This window comes from Orycteropus afer, unplaced genomic scaffold, assembly GCF_000298275.1.
Source record: "Orycteropus afer afer isolate SDZICR_OR568_19922 unplaced genomic scaffold, OryAfe1.0 scaffold00179, whole genome shotgun sequence".
NCBI classification, from domain to species: domain Eukaryota; kingdom Metazoa; phylum Chordata; class Mammalia; order Tubulidentata; family Orycteropodidae; genus Orycteropus; species Orycteropus afer.
In genome coordinates, this window is record NW_006921766.1 from 3,644,500 (window position 1) to 3,668,162 (window position 23,663).

At 43.0% G+C, this 23,663-nt stretch overlaps 1 protein-coding gene across 1 annotated transcript in view; it reads right to left on the reverse strand.

The window, feature by feature from the left end:
- Positions 1-23,663, reverse strand: part of PDE9A (phosphodiesterase 9A) — a 191,687-nt gene that overhangs the window by 22,748 nt on the left and 145,276 nt on the right. The window contains exons 7-8 of the mRNA XM_007947308.2: positions 23,061-23,131; positions 5,267-5,351 (exon numbers count right to left, since the gene is read on the reverse strand). Coding sequence (XP_007945499.2) covers positions 5,267-5,351; positions 23,061-23,131 — 156 coding nt within the window. The remainder of the gene's footprint in view (positions 1-5,266; positions 5,352-23,060; positions 23,132-23,663) is intronic.

A 23,663-nucleotide genomic window follows, 5' to 3' on the forward strand; every position in this document is an offset into this window, starting at 1 on the left:
AGTGCCATGGGAGGGAAGGTTGGTGTCAGAATTGGTAAAAAAGGCTACAAATGATTCTCCCCTTTGTGAAGTTAGAGGGGGTCAGTGGATGCCACCCCCTTGTGCTTTTTGCACTGGCCCCCACACATGATTAAAATGGAATCCCAATATCAGAAGGGCACACCCCTCAAATGGCTCATTGGTCTCTATCTGAATTTAGTTTTATAGAAAGCAAAGGAGATAGATTGCTTGTGTGAGCATGTGAGACATGGGCTGTGGGATAGGTCTGGGGTGGTGGATGTTGTTGTGGATTTGACCAGAGCCCAGGATTTTTTTTCCCCCTAATTATTGTGAGCAGTTTTCCTGTTTTGCATTGAGGAGCTGCATTTGTCATCTTGCAACTTTGTGGGATGTGTGAATGCCGCTGCTGAGACATTGCTCTGGAAGTCTGGAGGACTGAAGGGCACCTGTTCCTTGTGATATGGTGCTGGGAGCTCTGAAAATGGACCTCCTGGGGAGCGTGGAAGAGCCTTTCATGAATCAGCAAGAACATGCAGTCACCCGATGAGGCCACAATGGGCACCTGGCAACTGGCCATCTTGCCCTTTTCTTCTTCCCATGTGTTCTGAAGCCATGGGTCACTGCCCAAGCAGAACCAGGTCTCTGCCTTACACAGTGTTAGGAAGCTGTACCAGGGAGCTCCTGGGGTACATGGTCCTGATGTGCACAATGCTGGCCTGCCACCCTTCCGTCTTAGTCTATTGGCTGCACACCTGGACATGGCAGCTGGTCAGAGTTCGTGGAGCCTGGCTAATTGGGGTTTCTGACTTGGGCATTAGGACCAGCCATAGGAATGGAGGTCCAGCACTTGCAATAGAGGCAAATGGCAGCCAGAAGGCAAAGAAGAGCCTCACTAATTATGAAGGCCCTGAGGCTAGAGTGTCATGATGGTCTTTGGATCTGAGTATCCTTCTGGATGCTGAGCCAGGTCCCAGGATGGCCCCTGTACAACTATGGGGTTCTTACTTGAGGTTGTGTAAGGGACCCTGTCTCTCATCCCTGAAAGAGCCTCATACTATGGGGATAACAAAGATGAATTATTCGCTCAAAATTTTCCATGGTCCCAAACTCCTTTCCCCAACTTCTGCCAAATGAAATGAGATGAGACATCCCTAAATTCAAATTGGCCACAAATAAGTGTGAGAAAATGTGGCACATACCACACAGACCTCCTAACCTGGCTCAAAAAGCACCATTTCCAGTCAGCCTTCCTTCTGTCTGTCTGTTACCTGTAGCCACCATGAGGCAGGCCAGCCCTGATGGACTCATGGGAACCAAGCTCAGCCTGAACTTTTCTTTAACCTCCTGCCCCTTGCAAGTGTTCCATGATGCCACACTTTTTCTCCAGCAAGCTCACCTCTGATTGTATAAAGTCAGGAAATGATCTTCCATCTGTTAAGTGACCCCAAGGCCTTTAAGAACACTTGCATAGGCTATTCTTATGCTTACTGGTTCCCATTAAATTCCACTGTGTGCCAAAAAGATTTCTGAGGCCTGCCAGGAACTTGAGCAGTGATTTACTAGCATGGCATTCTAGAGAGTGATGGGTTAGAACCACTTGGTCTCCTGAATGGTAACTATGGGTATGAAGAAAGTCAGGGCATCCAACCAGTGTGAAGTGATCCACAAAGAGCATTCAGCACAGTGCCTGCATACAGGAAGTAATTGTTGCATGTGCTATCACCATCACCATCACCATCACCACTATCATCATCACCATCATCATCCTCATCATTACAATCATCATCACCATCATCACCACCACCCTCACCATAACCACTATTATTACCATCACCATTATCATCACTATTGTTTTGTTATTAATATGCATCTCCATCCTCGAAGTGAACATTGTTCATGCAAACAGATTCTCTCCACATTTAGTTGATGTTAATTTAGATAGAGGGTTCTAATATAAAACCCACAACTTTTGAGGGACATAATGAAGCCTGGGTTTTTTTTCACCAATTATGACAGTTTGAGCCACCTCTCACTGGCTCCCCAGGAGCACTAGTGAAGGGGCCCCTCATTCCATTGGACTTGTGAATTCTGTGTCTGGAGTGACTATGCCAAAGGGGCAGGGAGGCCATATCTTCTGACCTTCTCTAACCCCACAAGAGGAAGACAGAATCACCATCAACAGCACAAGGCCTATCCCTGTGAGGCCAGACACGCTGCCTCCCTATAGCCCTTTTACCAGCCCTGACACCAACTGTTCCTTCCTCAGCACCCACCACCTCTCTGCTGGGTTCGATAATTCGCTGCAGTGGCCACACAGAACTCACAGATTATGGGGTTTACTAAGGAAGCAACAGGCTACAATTGAAGTTCAAGAACACACTCAGTCTCTCTCAGCCTGCTGTCTCTCAGCCAATGAATGGTCTTAGTCTCTCTCTCAGTAGTGCATGTCTCTTGGTGTCTCTCTCTGAGCAGTGTCATGTCTCTTGGTGTCTCTTTCTCAACAAGCATGTGTCTCTCAGGAGCGCATTTTTCTCAGCAGCTCATCTCTCTCAGCCATCAGTCAGAGAGATTCCTTCTGCCTCTAGGAGGGCTCCTTTTGAGCCTGGCAGAGTGGCCAACTAACCAATCATAAAATATCAGAATTCTAAGCATCTGAGAGAGCGAACTTCCCAGAACATTGCTTTGTGCCACTTTCAACAGAAATATCCCAGGTGGATAACTTTAACAATCAGGAGCTCCTCAGTTGCCCACAGCAAATTCTACCACAGAGTTTATAAAGACTTATGGCTAGAAAAGCCATACCAGCTAATTTACTCCACTGCAGGCCACCCCCGGCTTTACTAGCCATTATCCCTTTTAAACTTCAAAAATTAACATCCCCTTCACCATTAATTTAAGAATAACCACACCCATGAAAGTGTGTAAGCCAGCCACATGCTTTTATCTTCTCCTAATTTAGATAGCCAATTTCTAATTTACCCATCCCTATCAAACCAGTACTCTGAGGAGACAAACATGTTCCTTTCTCACTGAAGAATCTTCTATTCTGCTTGTAACTTTGGGCACCTGCATCCACAAACAAGCAAAGTTCAGCCCAGCGTAAGCCATCGATTGCAGCAACTTAACACCAGCTCAGTGTCAAACATCTTCCTCTTCATTTGGTCAGGTTCTGGTTAGCTCAGCCCCAGCCATCCCAGCTAGGTCATGGGTTCCAGCTGCCAAGTTTGGGAGTCACACTATTCCCTTCACTTCAGACCAGCCAGCACCTTCTCACATCCTCAGTCCTCAGGGACTATTTCAATGCTTGTAGGCTCACAACTCATTGTACTTCAGACCAGCCAGCCCTTCCTCTCATCCTTAGCTTCTGTGGCCTAAGTCAAAGAGTACCAAACTCAGCCTGTTTCTTCTTTGCTGCATTTTCCCTCAAGTGGACCCAGGTGATCACAAGTGAGCAGCTTACAAGCCTACTACTCACTGGCTTCCTTTAACTTTCAGTCCTGAAAGGGGTTTCTCTCATGGACAATGACTTTCCTGCTTTGAAGCACCCAAAGCTTAACTGCTTGTTTGAAATTCAAAAAGCCAAACAGTCATTTTTTTTTTTTCCCTGTAGGTCCTGTCTTCAAATGCAGATCTTCTGTTCCTTCAGTAGTACTGAGTGGAGCTCAGGTTTTCTACCTAGGCCCCCTATACTACACACAGGGTTTGAAACAAAAGCCTGTGTTTCTTCTAGGCAAATTCTATTTCCCCTTTTAACATATCCAATCAAGTATTGGCTGAAGGTGGACTTACACACTCTCTATTATACACACTCCATAATCATTTCTAATGTACAAGCAGGTAAGAGAACTTTCAGTACTTGTAATACATTCAGATAAACACATAATCTAAAACAAATAATACTTTTTAAGACATTCCAGGTTCATCTCTTCACCTTGATTACCGTCCCATTCTATGTATATGGCCTTGGGCCTTTGGCTGGGTGTAACCAAAAGCCCTAGCCTCTGAATCAATTATTTCCTTTAATAGGTAACAACAACCAAAGTAACCATATAAGAATCCATAGTTTCCCTTCCCAGTTCCCTTTTTTCTTTCTTTTACAAAGTCCCATTCTTCTATGAGTCTGGAGTCACTGCAACAAATCCCACCACTTCTGACACCAACTGCCAAAGGGGCAGGGAGGCCACATCTTCTGACCTCCTCTAACCCCACAAGAGGAAGACAGAATCACCATCAGCAGCCCAAGGCCCATCCCTGTGAGGCCACACATGCTGCCTCCCTCTAGCTCTTTCACCAGCCATGATGCCAACCGTTCCTCCCTCAGCACTCAGCACCTCTCTACTGGGTTCGATAATTCACTGCAGTGGCCACACAGAACTCACAGATTATGGGATTTATTAGGGAAGCAACAGGCTACAATTGAAGTTCAGGAACACGTTCAGTCTCTCTCAGCCTGCTGTCTCTCAGCCAACGGTTTTTTTCAGTCTCTCTCTCAGCAGTGTGTGTCTCTCAGTGTCTCTTTCTCAGCAGCATGTGTCTCTCAGGAGTGCATTTTTCTTAGCAGCACATCTTTCTCAGCCAGCAGTCAGAGAGACTCCTTCTGCCTCTAGGTGGGCTCCTTTTGAGCCTGGCAGGGTGGCCAACTAACCAATCATAACATCAGAATTCTAAGCACCTGAGAGCGAACTTCCCAGGACATTGCTTTGTGCTACTTTCAACAGAAATACCCCAGGTGGATAACTTTAACAATCAGGAGCTCCTCAGTTGCTCATGGCAAATTCTACCACGGAATTTATAAAGACTTACGGCTAGAAAAGCCATACCAGGTAATTTTCTATACTGCTGACTGCAACTTGTGTTGTTGGGACTTCTACCTGGGAGTACTGCCTCTGGGATGCACTGGGACACTCATACCTCAAAGCAAAACACCTTTCACTGTTCCCTTTAAAAATCAATGTCAACTGCTTTTGAGTAGTTAAGTAATACTAACACACCAAGACCACTTTGATCTGTGGGAGGATTAGTCTTTTTTATATGAAGTCATCTTCCTGGCCTCAATCTGCCATATTACAGATATATACAAAATCTCTTTCTTTTACAACAAAAACAGTTTTACTTTAAAAGCAGATCTCAAGTAGATTGGGGCTCCCTCCAGACTCTGCTCTTACAAGCCAGAACCAAATAGAATTGTACCAGCTACTCTTTTAGGCAAACAAAACTCCCAAGCTCTCCCTTTTGCCCGTGGGACCCTTTACCCTGCAGACCTTACCTGGTGCTTCTGGCTGCCAGCTCCTCTCTCATCTTTTTAATGTCACTTTTGCATTTCTCAATCTCCACCACTTTAAGGCCTTCCACTGGCAACAAAGAGAAACATGGAAAGGGTTACTATGTGTATACATGGAGGGGCTTGCAGGGCTGTTACTTAGGGACGAGCCTATGGCTCAATGTATCCTGGGGGGAAACCTGGCACCAAGAAGTGTCCATACTCTTATTCAGGATTCACCTCTTGTCTCAGCTCAGCCACAACTATCTCCATCATCACAAGCAGGGCCATGGCCAAATTTGAACTGCTGCATCTATCATTGCAGGTTCTACAGGCTTGAACTTCTTCCCCAACTCCTTAAGATCCTCTCAACCCTTCTTGCAGCCACAATTACTTCCTCTATGCTACCCCTAAGTGCCAACTGAGACAATGGGACAAAGAAATCTTTTACCCAAAAAGAAAAGAAAGGGAGGAAATGTGGCCACACTGCACATTGAAATTCAGGGGAAGGCTCAGAAAAGCCACAAACATTCCCAGCAAGGATTAAAATCTCATTAAGATAAAAGTGTTTCATTTAAAATCCCCTCAACAGAGAGCAGTTAACCAGGAGAAACTGTTGACTTAAACTTGATGAGAAATAAACAGGCCAAGCTACCCTGGGCTTAATGACATTCATGGAGTGCTATGGCAAAGCTGTGTCCCCAAAGTCATGATAACGTTTTTCATCAAAAAACAAACTGGAATTTATACCCCCAAGAAAGGTCAAAGTTAAGGACATTTGTCTAGTGCATTTAGCCCAGATGCACTGCCATGAAGCAAGTGCATTGGAAAGGCCTTTAGAGTCAGTTCATAAACCATAAAAAGATTAGACTTTTTTTCTACATTGTATTCACATATCAAGGGCAATATTTATATACAAAGAAAGCAAAATGTCATTAAAAAGACAGGAAAGAAAGACAAGACTGAAATGGATGTCAGAAGAGACTCTGAAACTTGTTTTTGAACACAGAATAGCTGAAAGTGAATAGAAGTCTTGATGAGTGAAACAGCTGAACAGATTTCCAAGGGCAGCTTGAGAAGACAAACTAAAGAATTATAATGAAATATGCAAAAACCTGGAGTTAGAAAACCAAAAGGGAAGAACATGCTCAGCATTTCTGAAAATGAAAGATCTGAAGAAAAAATTCAAGCCTTACACTGCAATATTGAAGGATTCTAGGCAAAATATTGAATGATGAGGTGGCATCAAAAGAAGATGGAAGGAATACACAGAGTCATCATACTAAAAAGAACTGGTCAATATTCAGCCATTGAACCAATAAGCAACATCATGACAAATGGAGAAAAGATTGAAGTTGTCAAGATTTCATTTTCCTTGGATCCATGGGATTTGTTGTTGTTGTTTTGCTGTTGAGTCGGCCCTGACTCATAGCGACCCCTCCTTGGGTTTCCGAGGCAGTATCACTACACAAGTAGGATTGCCCAACCTTCCTACTGAGGAGTGGCTGGTGGGTTTGAACCGCCAGCCTTCTGGTTAGCAGTCAAGTGCCTTAGGCGCTATGCTACCAGAGCTCCCCCATGGGATTTAGCATATGATTAAGAACTGATGGCACTGAAGGAAGAAGTCCAAGCTGTGCTGAAGGCACCGGAGAAAAACAAGTCTTCAGGAATTGATGGCATATCAATTGAGATGTTTCAACAAACTGATACAATGCTGGAAGTGCTTACTCATACATGCCAAGAAATTGAAAAGACTGGCCAACTGATTGGAAGAAATCCATATCTGTGCCCATTCCAAAGAAATATGATCCAATAGAATGTGGAAATTATCTAACAATACCATTAATAGCACATGCAAGGAAAATTTAGTTGAAGATAATAGAAAAAAAGAAATGGTTGCAGCAGTACATCAACAGGTAACTGCCAGAAATTAATGTTGGATTCAGAAGAGGATGTGGAACAAGGGATATCATTGCTGATGGCAGATGGATCTTGGTTGAAAGCAGAGAATACCAGAAAGATGTTTACCTATGAGGCATTCAGCTGTGGGGACTATAAAAAATGATGGATAACATTGAAAAGAATGGGAATTCCAGAATACGTCATTGTGCTCATGAGGAACCTATACATAGACCAAGAAGCTGTCATTTGAGAAGAACAAGGGGATACTGCATGGTTTAAAATCAAGAAAGGTGTGCATCAAGGTTGTAATCTTTTCACCATACTTATTAAATCTGTATGCTGAGCAAATAATCTGAGAGGCTGGACTATGTGAAAAAATTTGTGCCATCAGGCTTGGAGGAAGACTCATTAACAATGTGCAATATGTAGATGACACAACTTTGCTTGCTAAAAGATAAGAGGATTTAAAGTTTTTACTGATGAAGGTCAAAGACTACAGTGTTTTGTTTAAGAAAACAAAAATCCTCACAACAGGACCAATAAGCAACACTATGATAAACGGAGAATAGACTGAAGTTGTCAAGGAGTTCATTTTACTTGGATCCACAATCAATGTCCGTGGAAGCAACAGCAAAGAAATCAAACATTATGTATTGCATTGGGTAAAGACATCTTTAAAGTGTCAAAAGCAAAGATGCCACTTTGAGGACTAAGGTGACCTGACCTAAGTCATAATATTTTCAATCTCTTCATATACATGTGAAAGCTGGACAATGAAGAAGAAAGACCAAGGAAGAATTGATATATTTGAATTATGGTGTTGGTGAAGAGTACCGAATATACCATAATCAACCAGAAAAGCCAATAAATCTTAGAAGAAGTATAGATAGAATGCTTCTTAGAAGTGGGGCTAGTGAGAATTCATCTCACGTACTTTGGACATGTTATCAAGAGGGACCAGTCCCTGGAGAAGGATATCATGCTTGGTAAAGTAGAGGTTTAGAAAAAAGAGGAAGATTCTCAATGAGATGGACTGACACAGTGGCTACAATTACATACAATGATTGTGAGGATGAGCAGTGTTTCTTTCTGTTGTACACAGGGTAGATATGAGTTGGATTTGACTTGATGGCACCTAACAAAAACAACGACAACAATCACACCTCAATTTTTATGCAAAAGGATACTATGATGTCACCCTATTCCTTCTTTCACCAAGTTTGGCTCTGAATAAGTGTTAAAAATAAAATGCAAAGTATTTCTGCAGGAAAAACAAAACAACCTAGTGGTTTTTGACTGTTTCTAACAATTATCTTCCACTTCCAAGGAGCTGCTGCCAGCTCTCTGTGCATATCCAGGGAGAAACTCTTCAAGTGAGGTGCTCCAGACAGTGTGTCTGAGATCAGTTTCCCAGAGCTGTTTTTTTCAAAGCATCTCCAGTGTCAGAGGCCAAGCAGGGAACATGGCTGTGCAGAGACAGTTTCTGTCGAAAGTGATGAGGTATCTGATGAGTCTGGTATTTGAATCTGGTCTCAAGGACTTGCCCTTGGTTCATAGTGCCTCTGTGTGAAGTTTAGAAGGCCTTCTCTGCCCTCCTCCACCAGGACAGTTGGTGGGCACAGAGACTGTTATGGGTTGGATTCCCACAAAATTTATGTTCAAGTCCTAATCCTTGTACCTGTGAACGTGACCTTGTTTGGAAATCTTGTCTTGGAAGACACTGCCAATTAAATTAACATGAGGTACTTTGGAGAATGAATGAAACATTGTCTGGTACTTAACAACCATTGGTATGTGAGTCCATACTGGAGTAGAATGGGTCCTAAACTAATTTCTTCTGAGTAGTGTTTTATAAAAAGAGCAAGAAAGACACAGAGAGACACATATACAGGGAAAAGACTATGTGAGGAACTGTCTATAAGCCAAGGAATGCTAAGGGCTACCTGTAGGAAAAGATAAAGAAGGATCTTCCCCTAAACTCAATGCCCTGATTTGGGCTTCTAGCCTCTAGAACTGTGAGAAAAAACACTTGTTTTTAAGAGTCTCTGATTTGTGGAACTTTTTTTTGTTACAGCAGCTCTTGGACACTAAGTTATTATTGGGTGTTGTCAAATTGATTTTGACTCATAATGACCCTATGTGATAGAGTAGAACTGCCCCATAAGGTTTTCTAGGCTATAATCTTCATGGAAGCAGATTGACAGGTCTTTTCCCTCTAAGCCACCAATCTTTTGATTCATACCACCGGTCTTTTGATTAGCAGTAAAGAACTTAATCATTGTGCCATCAGGGCTCTTTAGGAGACTAAGATAGGGACCAAAACCACAGGGCCTTCTGTGCATGTTGTGGGGCCAGGACAGTACAGCCCTAGTGGCTGATACTTGAAGTGGCTAGATTTTCCTTCATTAGCTGCTCACTAAGAGCATGCCACCCATCTGCTGGTGTGTCCTTACTGTGGTGGCTATTAACACTGAAAGCTGTGAGGCTTGAAGCTATGCCACTGGTATTTCAAATACTAGCAGGGCTACCCATGGTGGACAGCTTTCAGTGGAGCTTCCAGACTAACACAGACTAGGAGAAAGGGCTGGTGATCTACTTCTGAAAACCAGCCAATGAAAACCCTATGAATCACACCAGAACATTGCTCGATAGGGTGTTGGAAGATGAGTCCCCTCTAGGATGGAATGCACTCAAAATATATAGCGGCTGCAACAATGAACTCAAGCACACCAATGCTTGTATGGATGGCATAGGATCAGGCAGCATTTTGTTCTGGTGTACATGGGGTCACCACTAGTTGGAGTTGACTTGATGACAACTAATAAGAATGCACATCCTCTTTTGAGAGCAGGTGTGCTAAGTGCTTTCTTTCTTAGATCAGAGACCATTTTAAGAAGTTGATGCATGCTGTCAGTCATCTCCCAAGAAAAAGCATGTAGCACACACCCTCTGCAATTTGCATCTGGATCTTCAGAGGACCACTGTGGCCTCTAGAGCAATCTTGGGATACCCCAGACTAGAGGGTACCCACCTCACTTTGGAGATGCCTTGGTGGATTTGTGTCTGTGGGATCTGCCATGAGCAGATGTAGACTCAAACATCCAGAGCAAGAAGGAGCTCAATCTCGTCGACAGGAGAGGCAGAACATTCTAGAAAGTGAATTGATCTGGCAAATAGGTGGGGACATATGGTGTAGACTCTGATCTGAAAAGTGAATAGGTCTAGGGTACAGACTAGGGCATGTAGTATAGACTTTGAACAGGGTAACTGTGCCCTGCCATTAACTGATCCAGTTAAATTAGTTATGCTTTAAATATTTTTTCTGGATACAAAATATATGATCATTGTACAAAATATAGGAAATACAGAGCATTTCAAAGAAGAGTATTTGAACTTTCATCTCTAACATTTCCTAAAAATAACCCTTTTTATATTATATATATTGTATATCATTCTGGGCTTTCTCCACTCTCCCCACTCACGTTGCTTGGTTCTACAATCGATGCCAACGGAAGCAGCAGTCAGGACATTAGACGACGTGTAGCATTGGGAAAGTCAACTGCGAAGGAACTGTTTCAAGTGCTGAGGAGCAAAGATATCTCCTTGAGGACTAAGGTGTGCCTGACACAAGCCATGATATTTCCAATCGCCTGGTATGCATGTGAGAGCTGGACAATGAATAAGGAAGACCGAAGAAGAGTTGATGCTTTTGAGTTGTGGTGCTGGCGAAGAATGCTGAAAGTACCATGGACTGCTAAAAGAACTAACAGATCTGTCCTGGAGGAAGTGCAGCCAGAATGCTCCTTGGAAGCAAGAATGGCCAGACTTCATCTCACCTATTTTGGTCATGTTGTAAGAAGGGACCATTCCCTGGAGAAGGATGTCATGCTTGGTAGGGTGGAGGGTCGACGAAAGAGGGGGAGGCCTTCAATGAGATGGATTGATACGGTGGCTGCGATGATGGGCTCAAGTATAGCAGGGATTGTGGGGCTGGCGCGGGATCAGGCAGTGTTTCGTTCTGCTGTGCATGGGGTCGCTATGAGTCGGAAATGACTCGACGGCACTTAACAACAACAACAACAATTCATCCATCCATCTAACCTTAATTTTTAAAGGCAAAATTGAGATCAACTTACTTTTTCACTCAACCATAAGTTATAGACACTCACCCTGTTAGCAGCTGGCCTCCTAATTCATGGTTTTTGATGAATGCATGTGTACATTGTCTGCTTGTATCACTATTGGGGTTCACTTAGATTAGCTTCTCTGATGATTTATTGGGTGATGTTAAAATTAAGCCTTTTAAGTAACACCCTGTAATAGCACCAATATGATCCTAAACTTTCAGAATTTATGGCAAATATGCTTATGAAGAGAATGTTTGCCAAGAAAATGGATAGTGAGTAATAAGATGGCAGTAAATAAAATAAAACCAAACTCACTGCTGTTGAGTCAGATCTGACTCATAGCCACCCCTCCTTGGGTTTCCGAGGCAGTATCACTACAGAAGTAGATTGCCCAGTCTTCCTTCTGAGGAGTGCTGGTGGGTTTGAACTGCCAGCCTTTTGGTTAGCAGTAAAATGCCTTAGGTACTATACCAGAGTTGTGCATTAATCAATGGAAGAAAAAAAGCAACACTTCATGGAATGAGCTGGAAGGCAACGTATAGAGCATGAAGCTGGGAGATGCTAAGTCATCACACAGGTAGTGTAAGATTTGGGCCTGAACCCAGGGCTTATGCCTCCTTCCCCAACCCTGTCCTTCCCTGGACACCAATTGCTTCTCAGAATGTCTGTGGCTCATTCATGGTACCATGCCAGCCCCTCCCTCACTGCATTACAGAGGGAGAAAACCAGCGCCAGAGGCTGGGCCCTGGGGCCAGTGGTACTACTAGAGGGACAAGGGGTAATGTGCACCACACCCAGTGACACCATCAGAGGGCGGTGACACCAGAATGACTGTTTATAAAATTTTTGTGCAGTGTTTCAGGAGAAATTTACTATTTTTTATAAAAATATCCCTTTAGTTAATTATAAACAAAAACATTTCTTGTAAGCCCAGCTTACATGTATCAATATACCTAAAATGTATTCTAATTTACTATTCTAATTTACTTCTTGAACCTTCTAATGTGCCCTGGTCAGAGCTGTCATTATTACCCAATTACAATGATTCTTCGAATCACGTGATTTCATCTGCATGTGCTACAAGCATGTGCTCTTGTTTTTGTGGCTCCTGGTGTTTTTATAGTTGCTGATTTAGTGAAATTTTCTGGTGTTTTCACCATAATATTGTTGTTGCTGTTACGTGCATCAAGTTGGATCTGACTCACAGCAACCCCTCCTTGGGTTTCCGAGGCAGTATCACTACAGAAGTAGATTGCCCCATCATCCTTCCGAGGAATGGCTGATGGGTTTGAACCACCAGCCTTCTGGTTAGCAGCCAAGTGCCTTAGGCACTAAGCTACCAGTAATTAATATTTATAAACTTATATCTACTTTTTGAAAATGAAGTAATAATTAAAGGAAAAGAAGGAAAAAAATAAAAAAAGACTTACACTCAGTTACTAATAATGTTGTAACTAATAATGTTGTAATTCAATGTAGAATGATTTTACAAAACAATTTGGCTATTAGTATTCACATAATCTAAAAAATATTACATGTAAGCAAATTACAACTATATGTGTCACATAGGATTCTATGATTAAAATTGATAATATACATTACTAAGGATTCTGTATGGTCTGGTACCAGAGCAGGTCCATGGGGGGAAGGGTGACACCATGTTACTACAGTGGGTGACACCAACCCTAGTGACACTTCTTATCAAACCAAACCCACTGCTGCTGTCGAGTCATATCCGACACATAGCGACCCCTCCTTGGGTTTCCGAGGCAGTAATCACTATGGAAGTAGATTGCCCAACCTTCCTTCCAAGGACTGCTTGTCTATGAGAGATGCTAATTTCAGGGACAAGGACTCAGTGGGCAGGAGGCAGCTGAGCAGGTGGCTGATGCAGTTCTTTGTCCACCTTATTGAGGAAGCCACTAGGAACCCACAAGCCTGCTCCTTCGGCTGCAGAGCTAATAACATTCCTTCAAAGATATATATGAATAGGGCTGTGGTGCAGCCCTTCCTCCAAGGACTTCACTAGAGAATCTGCATACAGCCCATTTCCTGGTGAGAAGAGAAAAGCAAGGTTTGCTTTCAGCTTTCTGGGCTGTTTTCATGACCTCGTGTTGAACTTTGTCCCCATGGGGTCAGCTCTAGCCTGGCCTATGTGGTGTATAGGTTTTGGTCCCAGCCCAGGGAGTGGGGACAAAGGGTGGATGGGGCAGGGCTGCCCTGTGGCCTAGCCCTGTTGCCGTGTCCAGTGGCCAGGTCAGCCAACAAGGAAGGAAGGGAGTAAAGAGCCCTCAGCAGCTTTAATGTCCAACCAGGAAGCGAGGTGAGGCCCTGGGTTTGTTCTTTGTTTATGAAATGACCTCTAAGCTAAGGGAAATCCCAGCTTCCTTGAAGCAGGCAGAACATTTACATAAAGTGGGAAAAAACTTTGAAAGTGAGTCAAGAGAAATGGAGAAATATATATTTATATTTAAATTTATATTAGATTCCAAAGAACTGTATGTTTGCAATGGTCAAATATGCAGGAAATTCCACTAAAAGCAAGTCAGACACAATGTAAAGTGGTTTTAAAGGTGGCTCTGATAGCATAGTGCGTAAGGCATTTGACTGCTAACCAAAAGGCTGGTGGTTCAAACCCACCAGCCACTCCTCGGAAGGAGATTAGGCAATCTACTTCCATAGAGATACTACCTCAGAAACCCAAGGAGGGGTTCTACGCTTCGGATCTGACTTGATGGCAGTAAGTGAGAATTCCAGCAGGATGCCTCCTTAAATCTGAGAAAACAGCTAACATGGCCTCATATACCAAATAAAGCTGTGTGGGCACGTGTACATGCATCTCTACATGTATCTGTATGTGAATATGTACATGTGTAACGTATATGTGTGAACATGTGTCTCTTTGAGTGTTTATTTGTGTGTGAGTGTGAGTATGTGTTTGAGTGTACATGCATGTGTTTCTGTGTGTGTTTACCTGTGTTTGTATGGGGGTATCTGATGTGGGAGTGTATATGTGTGTGAGTATATATGCATGTGTCTTTATGTAGAATGCATGTGCCTCTGTATGTGTGTACATGCATGTTTCTCTGTGTATTTATATACACATTGATAATATATGCATGTGTCTCTGTGTGCATTTATACATGTATGGACATGTGAGTATATCTGCATGTGGGGTGTGTATGTGTGTGTATATGCATATGTCTCTCTGTGTGTTTATATGTGTCTGTATGTGAGTATGTGCATGTGGGTGTGTGAGTACTTGTATGAGTGTATATGCATGTGCCCTTGTGTGCTTATTCACATGTGCATGCATGTGTGAGTGTATTAATTTGTCTCTATGTGTGTTAATATGTGTGCATGTGCATGTATACATCTATATACACTTGCCTCTGTGTGTGTTTATATGTGCATGTATGAGTGCATGTATTTGGACCCTGGACAGCAGAGCAGCATGTCCAGCATCCTTCCCAGAGTAGTGGCCCTGGCCCACTTGCCTCCAGCAGCAGTGCAGGGTTAAGATTGACCTAAGCAGCATGGATGGACAGTTCCCCAAGTGACCTGCATGAGGGGTCCAGCTGCAGGACCCACTCCCTTCTTTACCTTCCAAGATTCCTGAAATGTCTGGTTAACTTCATTTTGGGTCCCAGCATTGCATCTCCACACTGTCTTTTTGTAACTGTCAATAGTCTATGGAGCCCAGCCTGGGCATTCTGTGCTCATTAGACACAGCTGGACACTGGGAAGTAGTCAGCCAGAAACACAGGAAGGATGAGCCCAAAGTCAGGTAGCCTTCAGTGAGGAGCAGAGTCTGGATGTGTGAACCCCTGTGCTTATGGTGGGCAGGGGCAGCCAGGAGGAGGCAGAGGTGCCAGTGCTGGTGGTGGGAAGAGGGATATGGAGGAATCCCACTCCAGCAGTCCCTACTTGGCCGCTGCCCATGCCTCTCTCTTACCTCATAGCTCCTAGGCCTTTCTCTCCTTCCTCCCTGGAGATGTATACAACCTGGAGATGCTCCTTCAGTGCTTATGCCTCCACCACTAGTCATCAGTAACACTAATAATTAGTCCTTGGGTGGCACAAACTGTGCTCAATGTTAACCAAAAAGTTAGATGTTTGAACTCATCCAGTGGCAAAACAGAAGAAAGAACTGATGATCTGTTTTTGCACAGATTACTGCCAAGAAAACCCTATGGGGGAAGTTCTGCTCTATAACACATGGGATCACCATGAGTCAGAATCCACTTAACTGCAATAAATGTGGTCTTATAAAACTAACAAAGGTTCGTTTTACTAGTAAAAGCAATTATTTTGATCCATGCAATGAGCTCGAGCTCAAGTATTTCCCAGTTAATACATTTGCATTGGCAGAAGGGCCTTATAGGAAGAATGTCTCTCCTCAGAGGAATGAGTCCACCCTGGAGGATTCTGGGGGCCAGGACAGGCTAGAGGAGAAGGCAAAAGGGATATGTTCTGTAGTGCTCTTCACTTTGCACACACACTAGATGGGAAATAAGAATGCTTCTTGCATGATAGCTATCTCTGCGGCCAGATATTCAAAGCCACATGGGCTCATTGTTAACCACACTGAGGTCAATGTATTTCTCTATAAGGGAAGTTTTGAAAATTAACTAATGGCCTTTCAACCTGGCTATTTATACTTTAAGTGAAGAATAATGGAGAAGGATGAAGCTGGCTTCTTTGTGGACAATGAGAGAAGAGAGGAGGGCCTTGGAAGGTGAGGGGAGCCGAAGCTAGAGCACAGAGCAGCTGAGCACCTGCTGCCCCTGGGCATTTGCATGCTTGATTATGATACTGCAGCTTTCCTTATCTGTAAATGTAGATGGCAGCAGAGTTTTGGGAGAAGGGTTCTTCTGTTCTTTGCCTGAATCCTTTCTCAAATTTGGAGAATTCCTACTTGATGAGTCTTGGTGGGAGCTCTGGTAGCGTAGTGCCTAAGGCACTTGACTACTAATCAGAAGCCTGGCAGTTCAAACCCACCAGCCACTCCTCGGAAGGAAGGTGGGCAATCTACTTCTGTAGTGATAACACCTTGGAAACCCAAGGAGGGGTTGCTGTGAGTCTGGTCTGACTTGATGGCACTTAACAACAATGACATGGGTCTTGGTGGGAAGCTGAGCTAGCCTCTCTAGGAAAGAGGGAAATATCACTCACTGTGGTGGGTTGAGTAAAACCCATTGCAGTTGAGTCAATCTGACTCATACCAGCTCTGTGTGTTACAGAGTAGAATGCTATAGGGTTTTCTATGGTGCAATCTTTATGGAAGCAGATCATCAGGCCTTTCTTCCGCAGTGCCCCTGGGTGGATCTGAACGACTAACTTTAGAGTTGTTGAGCACAAACTTTTTGCATCACACAGGGACCTTGTAGTGCATTGAGTAGTGTTCTCCATAAAGCTTCATCCCCACAACTTGTGAATGTGACATTATTTGGAAAACAGGTCTTTGCAGATGTAATTACAAAGACTCCACCCCCACCACCCGAATAAGGAATGTACATGTAATTACTATCACTCATCTGTCAGTTTGTTATACTATAGTGGCTTGTGTGTTGCTGTGATGTTCAAAGCTTTGCCACCACTGTTTCAAATACCAGGAGGGTCACCCATGGTGGGCAGGTTTCAGCAGAGCTTCCAGACTAAAACAGACTGGGAAGAAGGACGGGGCCATCCATTTCTGAAAATTTGGCCATTGAAAATGTTATGAATAGCAGTGATACACTGTCTGATATATTACTGGAAAACTTTAGGACTAGCAGTAAAACACTTACATAATGCCAGAAGATGAGCCCCTCAAGTTGGAAGGCGGTTAAAATACGACTGGAGAAGAGCTGCCACCTCAAAGTAGAGTCAATCCTGATGATGTGGATGGACTAAAACTTTATTTTCTGATGAGACATGACCCAAAATAAGAAGAAACAGCTAGAAACATTCATTAATAATCAGAATGTGGAATGTACGAAGTATGAATCTAGGAAAATTAGAAGTTGTCAAAAATGAAATGGAATACATAAAGACCAATATCCTGGGCATTAGTGAGCTGAAATGGACTAGTAGTGGCCATTTTGAATCAGACAATCATGTATTCTACTATGCTGGGAATGACAAATTGAAGAGGCATTGTGTCACATTCATTGTCAAAAAGAACATTTCAAGATCTGTCCTGAAGTACAATGCTGTCAGTGATAGGATAATATCCATTTGCCTACAAGGAAGATCAGTTAATACTACTATTCAAATTTATACAACCACACTAAAGCCAAGGGAGCTCTGGTAGCATAGTGCCTAAGGCACCTGACTGCTAACCAGAAGGTTGGCGGTTCAAACCCACCAGCCACTCCTCGGAAGGAAGATAGGGCAATCTACTTCTGTAGTGATACTGCCTCGGGAACCCAAGGAGGGGTCGCTATGAGTCGGGTCCGACTCGATGGCACATAACAACAACAACAACAAAGTCAAAGATGAAGAAATTGAAGATATTTACCAACTTCTACAGTCTGAAACTGACCAAACATGCAATCAAGATGTGTTGATTATTACTGATGATTGGAATGCAAAAGCTAGAAACAAAGAAGAATCAACAGTAGTTGGGAAATATGGCCTTGGGTGATAGAAATGATGCTGGAGATGGCATGATAGAAGCTTGCAAGACCAAAGACTTATTCATTGCAAATACCTCTTTTCAACAACATAAATGGTGACTATCCATGTGGACCTCATCAGATGGAATACATAGGAATCAAATCCACTATGTCTGTGGAAAGGTGTGATGGAGAAGTTCTATAGGACAGACCTTCAATTGCTCACATGTAAGTTCAAGTTGAAGCTGAAGAAAATTAAAACATATCCACAAGACCCAAAATATGACTTTGATTATATCCCACCTGAATTTAGAGACCATATGAAGAACAGATTTGACAAATTGAACATCAATGACCAAAGACCAGATGAGTTGTGGGATGACATCATGGACATCACACCTGAAGGAGATGGAAGGAATACACAGAGTCACTGCACCAAAAAGAACTGGTCAATCTTCAAAAATTTCAGGAGGTAGCATATGACCAAGAAGCAATGGTACTAAAGGAAGAAGTCCAAGCTGCACTGGAGTAATCAGCGAAAAACAAAGGAATTGACAGAATAGCTGTTGACATGTTTCAACAAATGGGTGACGCACTGGAAGTGCTCCAATGTTTATGCTAAGAAATTTAAAAGACTAAAAGAAGAGATCAATATTTGTGCCCATTCCAAAGAAAGATGATCTAACAGAATGTAGAAATTGTTGAAAAATATCACAAGTAAAATTTTGCTGAAGCTATTTCAAAAATAGTTGCAGCAGTGTATTGACAGGGAACTTCCAGAAATTCAAGTTAGATTCAGAAGAGGACATGGAATGAGGGATATCATTGCCAATGTGAGATGAATCTTTGGCTGAAAGCAAAGAAACCAGAAAGATGTTTACCTATGCTTTATTGACTGTGCAAAGGCATTTGACTGTGTGGATCACACAAATTATGGATAACATTGAGAAGAACGGGAATTCCAGAGCACGTAATTGTGCTCATGGGAAAACTGTACATAGACCAAGGGGCTGTCATTCAAACAGAACAAGGGTATGGTGCATGGTTTAAAATCAGGAAGAGTGTGAGTCAGGGTTGTATCCTTTCACCATACTTATTCAATCTGTATGCTGAGCAAATAATCTGAGAAGCTGGACTATGTGAAGAAGAACATGGCATTAGGATTGGAGGAAGAACCATTAACAATCTGTTATATGCAGATGATACAACCTTGCTTACTGAAAGTGAAGATGACTCGAAGCACTTACTGGTGGAGATCAAAGACTACAGTCTTCAGTATGAATTACATCTCAATAGAAAGAAAACAAAAATACTCACAACTGGGCCAATAAGTACAATAAACACAATAAGCACAATAAGCATAATAAATGGAGAAAAGATGAAAGTTGTCAAGAATTTCATTCTATTTGGATCCACAGTCAACACCCATGGAAACAGCAGTCAAGAAATTAGAAATTAGTCAAGAAGTGTCAAATTGTGCTGGGAAAATCTGCTGCAAAAGACCTCTTTAAAGTGTTAAAGAACACTTTGAAGACTAAGGTGTGCCAAACCCAAGCCATGGTATTTTCAATCACTGTTTATGCATGTGAAAACTGGACAGTGAATAAGGAAGACCAAAGAAGAACTGATGCTTTTGTTGTTGGTGAAGGGTACTGAAAATACTGCCAGAAGAACTAACAAATCGGCCTGGAAGAAGTGCAGCTGGCATGCTCCTTAGAAGAGAGAATGGTCAGACTACATCTCACCTACTTTGGTCATGTTGTCAGAAGGGACCAGTACCTAGAGAAGAGTATCATCCTTGGTAAAGTAGAGGGTCAGCAAAAAAGGGGAAGACCCTTGTGGTGTAGTAAATTACTTAGTGTGGCTTTTCTACCCATAAGTCTTTGTAAACTCCAAGGTGGGATTTGCTATGAGCAACTGAGGAGCTTCTGATTGCTAAAGTTGTCCACCTGGAGCATTTCTGTTGGGAGTGGCACAAAACAATGTTCTGGGAGATGCCCACTCTCTCTCAGGTACTTAGAGTTCTAATGCTATGATTGGCTAGTTTGACCACCCTGCCGGGCTCAAAAGGAGGCCTCCTAGAGGCAGAACTCTCTCTCTGACTGCTGCTGAGGAAGGGCGCACCCCTGCAAGAGACGTGCTGCTGAAAGAGGCACGTGCTGCTGGGAAAAAGACTTGAGAGACACGCATTGCTGAGTGAGACACCGAGAGGCATGCACTGTTGGGAGAGAGACTGTGAGAGACTTTTGGCTGAGAGACGGTGGGCTGGGACAGAGACTGAGTGTGTTCCTGACTTGAATTGTAGCCTGGTGCTTCCCTAATAAACCCCATAATCTGAGAGTTCTGTGTGGCCACTGCAGTGAATTATCGAACCCAGGAGAGAGGTTGGTGGGTGCTTTGGGAGGAACGGTTGGAGAAAGGGCTGGAGGGAGGCAGCATGTCTGCCCTGGCAGGAATAGGCCTTGGGCTATTGATGGTGATTCTGTCTTCCTGTTGTGGGGTTCTAGGAGGTCAGAATATGTGGCCTCCTTGTCCTTTTTGCAATCCTTAACAAGATGCATTTATACACTGGCTACAAAGATGGGCTCAAGCATAGCAAGGACTTTGAGGATGGGTTGTGTTTTGTTCTTTTGCACATAAGGTCACTATGAGTTGGAGCCGACTTAACAGCACTTAACAATAGCAGACGTAATTAAAGATCTGAAGATAAGATCACCCTGGGATATATTGGGCTCTAATCCAATGATAGGTTCCTTTTAAGAGAAAGGAGAGAGAGATTTGAGATGCAGAGACACAGGGGAAAAGACAGAGGCAGACACTAGAGTGATGCTGTCACAAGCCAAGGAAGCCTGAAGCTATTAGAAGCTGGACACAAGACAAGAAAGGATCTTCTTCGAGAGCCTTCAGAGGGTGCATGGCCTTGCCCATACCTTGATTTCAGACTCCTATCCTCTCAAACTGTGAAAGAATAAATTTCCATTGTTGTAAGCCACTTCGTTTATAACACTTCATTATGGTAGCCATGGGATATTCCTACTCTCACTTTCCCTTGCCTCCTTTGTAGCAATAATGTGGGCATAGGACTCACTTCTATACCAGGCATCAAATCTGTAGCCAGTGATGTGGAGAAGTGCCATGATGGCTGCAGCAGGGCTGTAGGGGCCATGAGGCCACTAGAGCTCTAGCAGCATCTAGGGCTCAGTGATGGCAGCACTGCCACCCTCACAGTGTGGCACTTTGGGCATCTTTACTGCTCATAGCCACTGAGCCCTGTTCACAAGCTCTCCAGGCAGTCCTGGGAGCTACTCAAAGTCCTTTAGAAAAACAGTTTCTGTTGCTTGCAACCGCAAGGCCTAGTGGGTCAACTTCTTTTCTAACCTGTGTTTGCAAGCCACTTTGTCACTCTCTGGTCCTTGACAGTCAGGAGTCTAAGAAGAAGGCACGTCACTGCAGGTCAGGAGGGACACAGGGACTGAGAGCCATCCATCTAGGACCCTGGATACTGGTTCCAGGTTGATTGATTTTTCTAACATGTTGAATGGGCTAGAACAGATCTCTTAACCTCTTTGTGCCCTGGCTTTCTCATTATCAATGGGGGAAATAAAACTGTTTTGAAGACCAAACGAACATTTGAATATTTAAAAAGATAAAAGCACTTTGAAAAGTATGAACACTACTATAGAAATCAGGTTTCAAATTATGGAGATGAGCTGGCTTTTGTACAATCCTGAATTTTTTTTTCTTGAAAAATTACAAGAAATTCAAACAAGATATGAAGCGACATTCAGCAAGCCATATGAATACAAACCAGCTAGAGATTTTTGCTGATGGTGTGACCTTGAATAGTTTCACACTTGGATATTGCCAACACATTTGAGTTAATAAATATGATGACTGTCTTGGTTATCTGGTGCTGCTGTAACAGAGATACCATATGTGGATGGCTTTAACAAACAGAGATTTATTCTCTCACAGTTTAGGAGGCTGGAAGTCCAAATTCAGGGCACTGGCTCTAGGGGAAGGCCTTCTCTCTCTGTTGGCTCTGGGGGAAGGTCCTTGTCTCTTTGAGCTTCTGCTCCTGCGTGATTTTCATGTGGCTTGTTATCTGTCTCCTCCCTCACCTCTGCTTGCTTGTTTAATTTCTTTTATATCTCAAAAGAGATTAACTCAAGACATATCCTGTATTATCCTGTCTCATTAACATAGCAAAAAACAACCCATTCCCAAATGGGATTATAACCACAGCATAGAGGTTAGGGTTTCCAGCACATACTTTCTGAAAACATAATTCAATCCATAATAGTGACCAATTAGTAGCTGGGTACTGCAAATGGTTAATATGCTTGGCTGCTAACCAAAAGGTTGTTGGTTTGAGTCTACCCAGAGGTTGTCCGGGAAGACAGGCCTGGTGATCTTCTTCTAAAAAAACCAGCCACTGAAAACTCTTGGAGCACTTAACACACAGGGAATCACCATGAGTTGGAATGGACTCAATGACAACTGGTTTATTTAATAGTTAATATTTGCTTTGACATTGACAAAGAGCTTTCCTTGTTGTTGAGTTGTCAGTTCAACATAGAATGGGAAGATATGGAAGTTAGGCATTGTCCCTTATTTTGTAGGTGAGGGGCACAGTGTATGGGGACTGGAAGCAGTTTTTCTCCGAGAAGCTTTGCTACTTGGTAACTGAATCTAGACTTTGAATTGACTCTCCTTTGCTTAACTCGTAATGCTTCTGCTTTTCATTTGTGGTGACTGGAAATCCAATAGGTAACAATTTAGTGGATGTAGTCCAGATACATGTGAAATGGCATGGTGTGGGTTGGTGAGTAGACTATGCTGTCATTTACGTAAAAAGGAGACACACATGAGAGCTCAACAGAGGCTCCTCTCCCAAGGGGCTACCTTCAGGGGGCTTAGAGTTTTCTGTACTGAAGAATGTATTACTATGTGCTCACACTACTTTTAAATAAAAATAAAATACTTAGATTAGTCACTGTTCTCACCTTTGTTAACAGCAAAGGTGATTTTTAAGCATTTCATAAGGACAAGACATTGGTACTTACCTTCCACTTCCTGCCCTTCACCGCCAAGCCATTCACTGTTATAAGTGGTTAATTTTAATAGAGGTTAGAAAACCTAGAAGCAAAACGGACATGAAGACCCACTCACATTCGACTCGTTTCTCTAGCATGGCGAGGTGGTTTGCAACTTCAGCTTTCAGCTCATTGATTTTAAATGCTCTAGGAATGGGGGGAAAAAGACAAAATATGATCTACAGAACTCTCAGAATTAAATTAGCTCAACAAAGTTCTATTGAATCCCTACTGTGGGTGAGGTCATATGTGGGCTGCTGAGGGGGCGGGTACAGAGGCTACCAGTTGCTTATAAGAATAAGAAACTTACAGTGTTGTTGGGGAGGTGAGAGAGGAAGAGACACTTCCAAATTATATCAATGGCACATTTTCCAAGAAAGAACACACAGCTGCTCTACGTGGTATGTGGTTTTACTTCTCCACACCTGTGCTATGAGCACATTCTTTTGGGGGAGGACAACACAGTTCTGCTCCTGAGCTTGGGAAAGCCCAACCCCTGGACCCTGCTCTTCTGGGCAAAGGCCACCTTCAAGGGATCTGTGTGATTTCTTGAGGCACCAATCCACTCAGTTAAACAAATTTTGGGATTTAATTGCACCCTTCTCCCCATTTTAATTACCAAAGAGAGTAAGTTGACACCATGAAATCACTTGGAGAAAATGAAAACATTTACTTCAGA